General features: G+C 40.6%; 1 protein-coding gene across 3 annotated transcripts in view; it reads right to left on the minus strand.

The window, feature by feature from the left end:
* Positions 1-13684, minus strand: part of UTP4 (UTP4 small subunit processome component) — a 35265-nt gene that overhangs the window by 20396 nt on the left and 1185 nt on the right. For 2 of the 3 annotated variants that reach the window (XM_032854086.1, XM_032854087.1), the window contains exons 2-6: positions 13412-13572; positions 10233-10424; positions 8897-8981; positions 6955-7044; positions 2968-3179 (exon numbers count right to left, since the gene is read on the minus strand). In XM_032854086.1, coding sequence (XP_032709977.1) covers positions 2968-3179; positions 6955-7044; positions 8897-8981; positions 10233-10424; positions 13412-13570 — 738 coding nt within the window. In that variant the 5' untranslated portion in view covers positions 13571-13572. Of the gene's footprint in view, positions 1-2967; positions 3180-6954; positions 7045-8896; positions 8982-10232; positions 10425-13411; positions 13573-13684 lie in introns of those variants that run through there. The other variant, XM_032854088.1, reaches the window with a different exon arrangement.

Below are 13684 nucleotides of genomic sequence, written 5' to 3' on the forward strand. Positions count from 1 at the left end.
TGATTTCAGGGTCGTCAGCTTCAAGCCCCATGTTGGGTGTGGCACATATTTAGAAACACTAAAATAAAAACAAATTTTATAAAACAAATAAACAAGGGGTGCCTAGTTGGCTCAGTGGGTTAAAGCCTCTGCCTTCAGCTCAGGTCATGATCTCAGGGTCCTGGGATCGAGCCCCGCTCGGCGGCGAGCCTGCTGATTCCTCTCTCCCTCTCTGCCTACTTGTGATCTCTGTCTGTCAAATAAATAAATAAAATCTTTTAAAAATAAATAAATAAATAAATTTGTTTTATTCAAAACAAAATAAAAACACAACTTGCAGGATGGTTGTCAAAAACCGGGAAGAAAATCTTGGGACTATAGTGGAGCAGCATGGCTGGCTGGGAGGCATGTGTGGGAAACACAGACACTGATGACCAAGTTAAAAAGTGAATCAGAGTCCACTTGTGCATGTGAAAAAGTATTAGGAATATCTTACTCACTTTATGTCACTTATAACTTCCTTGTTATATATGCACAGAAATGATATAACAAAAATTTATGCTTAAGTCTCAAGGACCTCTTCAATAAATAAAATATAAATACTATACTTAAAAAAAAAAATTGTAGGGACACTTGGGTGGCTCAGTCGGTTAGGCCACTGCCTTTGGCTCAGGTCATGATCCCAGGGTTCTAGGATCGAGTCCCCCATCAGGCACCTGGCTCTCCCCGCTTCTCCCTCTGACCTTCTCCCCTCTCGTGTTCTCTCTCTCTCAAATAAATTAAAAAACAAAAAACAACAAAAACAAAATAAAACATTGTAGGGGCACCTGGGTGGATAAGTTGTTAAGCGTTTGCCTTCAGCTCCGGTCATGATCCCAGGGTCCTGGGATTGAGCCCTGTAGCAGGATCCCTGCTTGGCAGGAAAGCCTGCTTCTCCCTCTCCCACTCCCTATGCCTGTGTTCCGTCTCTGTCAAATAAATAAAATCTCTTAAAAAGAAAAATCGTAGAGGCGCTTGAGTGGCTCAGTCGGTTAAGTCTGCCTTTGGTTCATATCATGATCCCAGGGTCCTGGGATTGAGCCTCAAGTTGGGCTCCCTGTTCAGTGAGGAGTCTCCTTCTCCCTCTTCCTCTGCCCCTCCCCCAGCTCATGCTCTCTGTCTCTCTCTCATGCTCTCACTCTGTCTCAAATAAATAAATCTTTTTTTTTTTTTTAAAGATCTTATTTACTTATTTGTCAGAGACAGAGCACAAATGGGAAGCAGAGGTAGAGGGAGAAGCAGGCTCCCCTCTGAGCAGGGAACCCAATGCAGGCCTCAGTCCCAGGACCCTGGGATCATGACCTGAGCACGAGGCAGATGCTTAAATGACTGAGTTACCCAGGCATCCCAATAAATAAAATCTTTAAAAAAGAAAATAAAATAAAATAACATACTGCCAGTTTATATTATAATAGTTTGTAACTTTTACATTTAAAAAAAGCACTGTCATAGTTTAATTCGTACGGTTTCTTCTTTACCATGATAACAAAACTATGGCATGTCCTACAACCATTTGTATCTAAGATGCAATACAATATCGTCATTACAAGCACATGGTAAAGAAGGACCAGACAGTATAAAATAGCACAGAGCACAAATTAAGCCTGCCCCCTACCTGCTCCCTACAACTTTCCTCTCTAAAAATTACCATTAGCATTTTTAATCTTCTCAGATACTGTGAATATAAATACGACCAAAACTATATATACAGAAACTATTAAACATGTAAGTATCTACAAATGCTGCAAACACTACAAAATCTGCCTCTTCCTTTTTTTTTCTTTTTAAAGATTTTATTTATTTGAGAGAGAGAGAGAACAAGCACGGGGAGTGGCAGGCAGAGGGAGAGAGAAGCAGGCTCCCTGCTGAGCAGGGAGCCCAATGCAGGGCTTAATCCCAGGACCCTGAGATCATGACCTGAACGAAGGCAGACGCTTAACCAACTAAGCCACTCAGGCACCCGCCTCTCTTTTTTAAAACTCTACATTAAAAGGAAAATTTCTTGAGGTGCCTAAGTGGCTAAGTTGGTTAATCTACTGACTTTGGCTCAGGTCATGATCTTGGAGTCCTGGAATTGGTCTTGTATTGGGCCCTGCATTCAGTGGGGAGTCTGCTTCTTCCTCTCTCCCTCCCCCTCTGTTTCGCCAGTTCGTGCTAATAAATAAATAACATCTTCAAAAAAAAAAGGAAAATTTCTCCTACTTATTTCAACTTATTCTTCATTATAGTTACATGGGACATCTAAATGTTTCACAAGACTTTAATACCCATCAAACTGTTCTCATGGAAAACCTGTAAGTGGAATAGAAACAACTTATAAGCAAGAAAAGCAAGCATGACTGATCTCTACACTAGACTGCATATCCACACTTAAGAGAGCAAACAAGTCTCAAACTAAGATGACTAAGAATAAAGGATCTAGTCAGCAAATCTCAAAGTCACTTTCCATGCCCCAGTGCTGAAATACCCCAAGGTTTCTAATTAAGAATTCATGTTACCAAAATAGAAAAGGCACACATTTTCAACACAAGTCTGCTAAAGTCGTATTAAAAAAGGAGAAATTTAATTTTTTCAAAATCACTATAAAATTATTTCCTAATTTCCTAAGACAGGAAGCAGAAGAGTTACACAAAGAGTAAAAAATAGCACTTCTCAAAATTCTTCCAGGGTACTTGTGGCCTATCTAAATCAGACTGGATTAACTGGGGGTGGGGAGTATCTGAAGAAAACTTCTTTGCTAACTAATATTCTAGAGGATATCCTCTAACTAACTGTTAGGAGAATAAGAGGGTTCAAAGAAATTATGTGGGTTTCAGATGCATTTTTCTAAACTCATCTTCCTCCATAAAACATTGAGGATTAGGGAACATTGTGCCACATCACTGACGTGGCCCTCTCTGTTCGCCCCCAGGCTGTAGAGGAACTGCTCCAAACAGGGACCATACTCACATCAGATACCGCAATGGACTGCACATCAGCATTTGCAATGAGATGGTTCTTCACAAGCGTCCCAGTAGCTGAGTCCCAGAACTGCACCTTCCCAGCAGAGTCCACACTTATGACAGTGCCATCAGACAAGAAGGCCACACCCCATATGATACACTTCCGCTTAGACACACCCATATACTGCCTATCCACCAGCATCTTATGAACAGCGCTCCCTGAAAAATAAGAAAAGCCCAAATTTGAATAGTACTTACTTCTTTTGTCTTCAAAACCCGCCTGTGGTAGGCATCTATTAAGTTAGCTGCCTAAGCACAGACCATAAACAACCACTAAATAGTAGTCATGGTGAACTCAGTCTCAGAACACAAAAATGGTTACCTAAAGACTGTGGGGGAGAAAGGGGAGGGGTGGTTGGAGACTGAAACTGGCAGGGGGAAGAGGTGCAACTGAAAGGAGACATTTGGGACTTCACTTAAAACTGCCTAAAAGCAACGTCTATTACACTTGACTCTTTTCTAAAGCCCCAGAAAAAAGGGAGGGAAGACAACAGTTGACAAAATGTTGGGAATGAAAAAGGAAATAGAGTAGTTACTGACATACCAGAGCCCTGAAACTAAGTCTCAAGTCAACAGTCATAAAACCAAGAAGCCAGTTGATCTATACCATGAAATCCTCAGAAGACTCAGGAACTGTGATGAAAAGAAGTGAAAGTGGAAATTGGAAAAAGAAGTGAAAGTGGAACTAAAAAGAGAAATTGGTTGAAACTATGTTTAAGAAACTTATAGATCTGGGGCGCCTGGGTGGCTCAGGTGGTTAATCGACTGCCTTCAGCTCAGGTCATGATCCTAGAGTTCTGGGATCGAGTCCCTCCATCAGGCTCCCTGCTCAGCAGGGAGTCTGCTTGTCCCTCTGACCCTCTCCCCTCTCATGCTCTCTTTAAAGTAAATAAATAAAAAATTAAAAAAAACAAACTTATAGATCTTTCAGGTAACTATCTGCTAACTGAAAAGCCACGCAACTCCCAAACTTCACCTCGAGTAAGAATGGAGATTCATTCTCCGAAGAGAGAGATCAGGCACAACTGAGGGTGGGATTACTATACGGAAAATAGATAAAGTGAAAATATATTAACTGAACATTGAGAACACCAGTTTTCTTCTCAGAATGCTGATGCCCAAGCTTACTATCACCAGGACATTTTTGGGAAATATGACCAGCCCAAGAAAAAAGATAAAAAAGCCAATGTCTTTGGAGGTTTCCCAAAATAAGACTCCAGCCAAATCATCCTTCAGTGAAGCCCATGAGCAATCAGCTCTACTCACGTGGTAAGGAAGGTAATCAGAGACACGTGCGCAAAGCCTGAATATGAAAGGCAGAGGCCAGGGAGACTACCAGAAAAAAATAAATACCAGGGAGAAAACAGCCAGAGTGAAGAACACCTGACAAATATCCTGAATAACCTCAGAAAGAAAAGTCCACATACAAGGAAAGAATGCTATAAAAAAGAACCCTCAGGAAACAAACAAGAACTCTGAAAATGGCAGAAATGAAAAGCTCAGTTAACAGGATTTACAGATAAAGACAAGGGATGCCTGGCATGCGCAGTCGGTGGAACATGTGACTCTTGATCTTGATCCTGAAGGTTTTGAGTTCGAGCCCCACACCGGGTGTAGCAACTGCTTAAAAAAATAGTATCTAGGGCTCACCTCATTCCGTGAGGCTGAGTGGCTCAGCCAGTTAAGGGGCTGCCTTCAGCTCAGGTCATGATCCTGGGGCCTGGGGCTGAGCCCCACACCGGGCTCCCTGCTCAGCGGGGAGTCTGCTTCTCCCTCTCCTGCCCCCTCTGCTGGTGCTCTCTTGTTCATGCTCTCTCACTCATGCTCTCTCTCTCAAATAAATAAATAAAATATTTAAAAATAATAATAAAATCTAAATAAATAAGTAAAAGATAAAAATAAAGATAAACTACCAGGAAGCAGAATAAAAAGTCAAAGATATGAAAAATAAGAAGGGGGGAAAAAGACAAGAATATTAAAGAGCCAACATCCAAATAGTAAAATTTCAGAAAGAGAAAATAGAGAAACTCCTTTACTAAATAATTTAAGAATTTTCTCCAGAGCTGAGGGGCACCTAGATGGTGCAGTTGGTTAAGCATCTAACCCTTCATTTCGGCTCAGGTCCTGGGATCGAGCCCTGTATTAGGCTCTGCACTCAGCTCAAGAGTCAACTTAGGACTCTTTCTCCCTATGGCCCTCCCATCGACCCTCTCTCTCTAAAAAAAGCAAATAAATCTTTTAAAAAGTTGGGCGGGGGAGCACCCGGGTGGCTCAGTTGATTAAGTATCTGCCTTTGGCTCAGGTCATGATCCCAAGGTCCTGGGATCTAACCCCACGTCAGCTTCTTGCTCAGTGGGGAGCCTGCTGTTCCCCCTCTTTGTGCTCTGTCAAATAAATAAAATCTTTAAAAAAAATTTCTCAAAAAAAAAAAAAAATTTTTCTCTAAGAACTGAAAACTGGGTTTTTTTATTAAAATAATCTACCAATGGGGCACCTGGGCGGCTCAGTGGGTTAAGGCCTCTGCCTTCGGCTCAAGTATGATTCCGGGGTCCTGGGATCGAGCCCCACTTTGGGCTCTCTGCTCGGCAGGGGGCCTGGGTCCTCCTCTCCCTCTGCCTACTTGTGATCTCTGCCTGTCAAATAAATAAATAAAATCTTTAAAACAATAAAATAAAATAATCCACCAAGTATCTAATACAATTGATATTAATGGATCCACACATCAAGAAACCTAATTATTACATTTCAGAACATTAAGTAAGATCCTAAAAGCTCCTTGGAAAAACAAACCAAAAACCTATACAAAAGATCTTCCAGAATGGCATCAGATTTTATGATAATACTCGAAACTGAAGTTCTAAGGAAAAATAATTTCTGACCTAGAACTCTTTCTCATGAACCCCTTTTCATGATCTACCAAACAAAGGAATAAACCAGGAAACTGAATGGAACAGGGGATTCTACCTGAGAGAGAAGCAAAGGAGATCCACGGAATGACAGAAATCAGGGTTCAAGACCTACAGAGGTACAGCAGGACCAGAAACTGGTACACTAGACTGGAGGTCAGAAGGCTCTGGGGAGAGAATCATTCAAGATAAAAGTGGTAGAAAGAAAATCAGATCTATCCGAACCTAATTTATACAACTGGAAAAATTTGAGGATGAATCAGTAAGACCGATAACATACATACATACATGTGTGTATGTGTATGTATGTATGTATATACATATATATATATACACACACCAGAAACACCAGAGAAATTAGCTAAAAGTTATAGATGGTTATCTTTGAGGAGTGAGAGAAGGGATATTGGGGGACTCCTGCTTCTTTCTAACAGCCCAAAAGGAGTCCTTTGCCTATGCATGTATAACAGGTAACAATAAAAAATTTGTTTAAACATGGAGGAAAAAGAAAAATGAGACAAACCTGACCTGTTTTTACTTCCCATCTTTGGATGGGCATACAGATGGGCCCACCTAACAAGTTGAACTCATCACTGAAGTATTCCATAAGCCAATTCTATAGGCCAAGAATTAAGAAAGTATATGGTTCTCTACCTTTCTGATCTCATGCCTCACCAATTATGCCACTAAGACCTTATGTTCCTCAAAGAGAGGCATCTACTTTTACCAAGATCTGGTATATATAAATAGGTATTCTAACTGGTCATTTGTAGTAAATGTCATATTGCTCAAGGGTGAATTCTTAGTAGATAAAACATACATATCCCATCGAATAACCAGGATTCCCCCAAAACCAGCAGTAGCAATCCAAGAAAGGAGTGAAATTCATGGCTAACATTCTCACAAAGTTAATGAGATGTTAGGCCCTAAAGGTAACTGAAAGCACAAAGGCTTAAGGTTTTGGAAACCACCAATGCGAATCTGACAAACAAGACCCAAAACCCAAACGAACTTAGAAAAACAGTCACCTGATTTGACATCAAACACACTAATGTAGTCTATGGAGCCAGCTGCAACGTGGGTACCAGAGGGATGCCAGCTGAGACTCAGGATGCGACCTTAGGAGTTGTACAAGAAAAAGAGAGGGACATACACATAAATATACAGTAAAAGGTACCTGAGTTCTCCTTTGACCACTATCTACAGGGCTAGTGTTCTACAATCTTAGCTCTCATCTACTACACTCCTGTTAAGAACGTTTTATAATGTTTCATAATAGATGAGGAACAACTCTACCTTGGAACCATAACAAAGTATATGAAGAATATTACTTTAACAATGTAGAAATGGTTGAAAGGAGTGTAAAGAAACACAACTTTTTGAGGATGATCTGTCACTAACCTAATAAAATTTAAAGGTGCACATTTGGCTCAGCAATTGCACTGGAAATTAATCAAGGAGAAACACTAGCAGGAGTGTTCAGAAATATGTATACTGGAATATGCATAGCTGCCCTGATTATAGGGAGTTTGGTTAAATAAATTATGGAACACAATAAAATGGAATGCCATGCAGACTGGCATGATTAATATGGAAGGATATCTGTGCTACACCAAGTGAAAAAACAAACACAAGCACTCCCGTGTAGTTGTTCATACAAATATACAAGATTACTTCCAAAATCTACTACTGCTTATGGAACAGAAGAGATACTTATTTTCTCTTTCACACTTGGCTAAACACACAAATTGTGAATAAGCATTATATCATTTTTGTAATTAAAAAAGAGGGGCGCCTGGGTGGCTCAATGGGTTAAAGCCTCTGCCTTCAGCTCGGGTCGAGGTCCTGGGGTCCTGGGATTGAGCCCCACATCGGGCTCTCTGCTCAGCAGGGAGCCTGCTTCTTCCTCTCTCTCTGCCTGCCTCTCTGCCTACTTGTGATCTATCAAATAAATAAAATATTTAAAGGGGAAAAAAAAAAAAAAGACCACCCAAGGGGCACCTGGGTGGCTTAGTTGGTTGTGTCAGACTCTTAATTTTTGGCTCAGGTCATGATCTTGGGTTCGTGAGATCAAGCCCTATGTCAGGCTCCCTGATCAGCAGGAAGTCTGCTTGAGATTCTCTTTCCTTCTGCCCTTCCCTCTGCTCATGCGGTTTAATAAGTAAATCTTATTAAAAAAAAAAAGATGAAAGACCCACACCTGGCTGGCTCAGTTAGTGGAGCATGTGACTCCTGAGGCTGTAGGTTTGAGCCCCATGATAGGTGTGGAGACTACTTAAAAATAAAACCTTCATAAATAAATAAATAAAACAAAACAGAGGGAATCAGACTAGCAGATAATCAATATTACTAATGGACACAGAATACATAGGACAGGTACTATTCTCTAGAAGAGTCAGCAAGCTATGGTCCAACAGCCAAATGAGGCCCACTAATCGTTTTCATAAATAAGTTTTACCAAAGCAGAGCCATACCTATTTGTTTAACTACTATCTACGGCTACTTTTATGGAATGAGAGTTGACAAGAGTATATGGAAGGCAAAACCTAAACTACTTACTACCTGCTATCTTTACAGAAAAAGTTTGCCAACCCCTGCCCTAGAAGTCAGTGTCAACTGGTCTAAGTGGAACATAGATAATTGTTTAAAAATTCCAGTTTTAAGACTTTATGTACAACATTACAACTTCAAAATGAAAATAAGTGAGAATTAACCAAGTGACTTATACAAAACACTGGCTTTCCTATTTTGGATCTCTAGTTTTCTGTAATACAAAAGCAGGTGATCATAACTATGCTACAGGATAAAGAAAGCCTGAGTGAGGGACAGCTTTGAGCACAGATCCTATATTCAGATAAGTCAGCATATGGATAAAATATTACTTGGATGCATGGGAAAACAGCCTATCCCAGCAGCACAGAAACCTAACTTCTTAAGGCCACTCATTGCCCCACCAAAAATGACCCTTACTTTTCTGCCGATCAAAATTTCTTTCAAACTGGATTTTGTCTGGAGTGATTTGAAACAGCTTCACAGATCCGTCTTCACAGCCAACCTATTAGAGAAGTAGAAAACAGAGAAGACAAGCATTTTGTCTAAATATAAATATAAACAGTCCTTCCCTAAAGCTGTCACTTGCTGTGAAAGAGAAAAATACTATGTGAGAGAAGAAAAAACTTATTGGTACCAAGAAACTGATAGTGTATTCCTGGCAGCCTTCACATCCCAGCTAGAAAACAGGCTAATCAGTGACCCAATTCCTGTAGAGAACATGGAAAAGAAGTAGGATTTTCACAGCACATATCTTCTAGAGACCCATGGCCTAAATAAAAGACCCATTAACTATACAATCTAAATAGAGACACATCAAGATATTTTATAAATCAGTGCAAATCAAACAAGAATCATAGACTTATCCCAGAAAATGAAGTATCTAGAAGCACACATTTTAATAACAGCGGGGGCGGGGGGGCATGTCTTCTCAGTCTGTACTCAAACAATTTTTGAGAAACACTGTGGCAAAACATAGTTCCATAAGTTAACTTGTGGAAGGACTTCCCAGAACTTTTAACAGACACTAGTGTGTTGTGAATCTATGGAGGGATCTCACGTTAACATGCCATATTCTCAAATGATATATACCATAAAACATAAAGCACAAGACAACAAAAAACAGTCTCCACAGCTCCCAATTCCAACTAAAGTTTAGAAATGCTGAACCAAACTAAGCCTCTCATTTCATAAATGAATAAATGAGGTCCAAAGTAGGGGCACCTGGGTGGCTCAGTGGGTTAAGCCTCTGTCTTTGGCTCAGGTCATAATCCTAGGGTCCTGGGATCGAGCCCCGCATTGGGCTCTCTGCTCAGCAGGGAGCCTGCTTCCCCTTCTCTCTCTGCCTGCTGCTCTGACTACTTGTGATCTCTCTCTCTCTCTCTCTAATAAATAAATAAAAAATCTTAAAAAAAAAAATGAGGTCCAAAGTAGCAGCAGAAAGGATGCAAAAGGACAAGTGATTTTTAACGCTCAGTATCAACTCCAATCTTTTATTGGGACTGCTGGAATCTACATCAGATTGGAGTTGTTACACATCATAGTATGATTTGACTTTATCCTCCTGTGAACACAGAGAAGAAACTTTAAGCAAGAGAAATCTTGCTTAAAATTACCAACAGTTGGGGCACCTGGCTGGCTCAGTCGGTAAAGCGTGGGACTCTTGATTTCAGGGTTGTGAATTCAAGCCCCAGGCTGGGTCACAGAGATTACTGAGAAATAAAATCTTTAAAATTACCAATACTTGCTTACTGACCAAAAGCTGAGAACCATGGGGACTGACAGCCATGCTCCAAATGGGTCCTCCAAAGGCATCCACGGCATACTTGATGTTTAACGCCTGCAAATCATACTCAATAATTTCTCCATTGAGTCCAGCACTAAAGAGTCGCTGTCCTTTTGCCCAACACAGAGCTTCTGTAGCCCGAGACTCATGACCTGGAAAAAACTACAGAAACATCATAACTTGTCAACCCACCATCAATTAATCAGCTAGCAGCACTGAGTGGTCATAGGCAACAAGGTAGTAATTAAAACACTTCTCTAGAAATAACTAGTGTGGGGTCTTATTCTATCAGATCATATTAATTGAGATTTTCAGTTTTTAGATTCAAATTTTAGTTACCTATACAGTTGGTTTTGTTTCTCTAAGAATTTTTCTGCAAAACCTTTCCAGTAAAATAAAGTTTGTATACAACTCTATTTGACATATCCAATTAAAAAATATATGTAACTATCTTGACTGGGTGATGGTTTCGAAGGTTTATGTATGTCAAAGTTATCAATGTATATACTTTTTTTTTTTTTTAAGATTTTATTTATTTGAGAGAGACAGGGAGAGAGAGGACGAGCCAGGGTAAGGAGTAGAGGGAGAGGGAAAAGCGGACTCCTCTACTGAGCAGGGAGCCCAATGAGGGGCTCCACGCTGGAACTTCAGGATCGCAACCTCGGCCAAGGCAGATGCTTAACCAACTGAGCAACCCAGGCGCCCCAATGTATATACTTTAAATTCATGCTGTTTATAGTGTCAATTTTACCATTAAAAATTTTTTTTAAGATTTTATTTATTTAACAGAGAGAGAGAGAGAGATAGCGAGAAAGGGAACACAAGCAGGAGGAGTAGGAAAGGGAGAAGCAGGCTTCCCGCTGAGCAGGGAGCTCAATGTGGGATTCGATCCCAGCATCCTGGGATCATGACCTGAGCCAAAAGCAGACAGGCACTCAGGCACCCCTAAAATTTTTTTTAAATAACTGAGGGCACCTGGCTGACTCAGTCAGAAGAGCATGAGACTCTTGATTTCAAGGTCGTGAATTTAAGCCCCACATTGGGTGGATGTAGAGATTACTAAATTAAAAAAAAAAAAAAAGGAATAAACTTTTAAAATAAAAAATTTAAAAATAATAAACAATGTAGCTCAATCCAGTACTTCATTCAAGTCTCGGATTTCTAAGTGTTTTCTTAACACTTAAAAGAGTTTTCAGAGTTGGGGTGCCTGGGTGGCTCAGTGGGTTAAGCCTCTACCTTCGGCTCAGGTCATGGTCTCGGGGTCCTGGGATCAAGCCCCGCATCGGGCTCTCCGCTCGACCAGGGAGCCTGCTTCCCCCTCTCCTTCTGCCTGCCTCTCTGCCTACCTGTGATCTTTCTCTATCTGTCAAATCAGAGAGGGGGAAGCAGGCTCCCCGCCGAGCAGAGAGCCGGACATGGGGCTTGATCCCAGGACCCCAAGATCATGACCCGAGCTGAAGGCAGAGGCCTAACCCACTGAGCCACCCAGGTGCCTCTAAATAAACAAAATCTTTAAAAAAAAAGTTTTTATACATATGAAGACATTTTATTCTTAAATCTGCTCAGCACGAAAGGGACTGAATAGGTACAATTTTTCCTCTCTATTGTTAACAATAGTAGGGAAGGGACTATGAAAAAAGCAAAAGATTAGAATGAATTGATTACTATTGAAAAAAGAGTTAAAAAAAAATAAGAGACACTCAGTAAAGAATGACTGAAATACTCTTTAAACAAGTATTAACTCAGGAGTGGCTCTGTACTAGGCCCTTACTAAATGATGGGAATACAGTTATCAATATCAGTGACATAGTCTCAATTTGAAGTTTAGTGGGGAAGAAAAACATTAAACAAACATATGAACTATTATATAATTTTAATCATCATAATGACAAGAAATACCCAGAGTGCAACAAGCAAGTAGCATAGCACATTTTTCATAGTATAGAATCTGGCCTATTTGGGGTGATGACCAATTTTTTAACTCTTTTGGTTCTTCCAGGGTCAACTCCATTAAGTCATCCCTTTTCAGGATTCCTAAACCCACATCATCAGAGTAAGGCAATGCTCCACTAAGATTCTATGTCGGTGCTTAGCTTTACCATAACATTCACCTACTGTTTGGAAACTGTATACTCGTATTTCCCCCACCGGACATTGAGCTCCTTCAAGGTAGGGCCTCTGACACTTGTCATAATGCCTAATACTTGCCACTCACTCATTTAGAAACAACTGCAGAATGCCTAAATTCCAAGTACTAGGCTGCTGGGCACTGAATTCATCTATCTCTCCGTTCACAGCCATCCATTCAGTGCCTAGGATGCATAACACAATAAATGTGAAATGAATTATATTGTTGCACCCGAAATCAGTAATCAATGCCTTTGAAAAATATGCTGCTGTAACAGCCCTCTGCATACACCCAAACAGTATTTTCCTCTTTAATCCCACATATAGGCATTTAGATCTACATTCTCTCAGACAGATGAACTTAGAAATCCATCTTCCTACCATCAAGTCACCAGAAAGTTTGATACTAAGATGTTTTATGGTTTTTTCTGAATTGACAATGAAATGGGTACTGACAACACCAGCAGGAAATGCCACCTTACCAAAGTTGCAGTGGTGCAGAGACAGATATAAAGCAATGGTCCTAACAGCTTCCCCCCTCCACTTTTTTTTTTTTTTTTTAAGATTTTATTAATTTATTTGACACAGAGAGAAAGACAGCTAGCGAGAGGGAACACAAGCAGGGGCAGTGGGAGAGGGAGAAGCAAGCTTCCTGCTGAGCACGGAGCCTGATGTGGGGCTTGATCCCAGCACTGAGCCGAAAGCAGGCGGTTAACTGACTGAGCCACCCAGGCACCCCAGCAGCTTCCTTTTTTGTTGTGCCCAAAAGATCCAGCAAATCTGTTTCCAGATGACAGTGAGCCACCACAACCCCTAGATAGTATCTTTCTGACATTACACAGCTCGAAACTTTGAGCTCAGACAAGAGACTGCATATTAACTACACAAGTTACATAGTTCTAAACAACTCCAGAGAGAGTCACTTTCTTTTGATCTCTTTGAATACAAAAGACATATGAGATGTAGACTGAACTTAAGAAAATTAACTCAGCAACACCGACTCAGGCTTCCAAATGACTTACTTTCTCCTGAAAGTAGTTTGCTGACAAGTTATAAATTTCCACAGTGCCATCTGTTCGAGAAACAGCCAATCTGTTTGACTGGTTATTGTAAGCCACGCAGCGGATCCCTGATGGAATATAATTAAAGAAACGTACTCGATGGACCTTAAATTCACCCATTCCTGTGGGGGGGGGGGAAAGAGTCATTATTGTTAAATGTTAACAGCAGTACGTCACATGTATTGTTTCTTCTTAGTGTTAACAGCAGCATCTCACGTGTATTATTTATTATTA

Source organism: Lontra canadensis, unplaced genomic scaffold, assembly GCF_010015895.1.
Source record: "Lontra canadensis isolate GAN:19392208 unplaced genomic scaffold, GSC_riverotter_1.0 scaffold8, whole genome shotgun sequence".
Lineage (NCBI taxonomy): Eukaryota > Metazoa > Chordata > Mammalia > Carnivora > Mustelidae > Lontra > Lontra canadensis.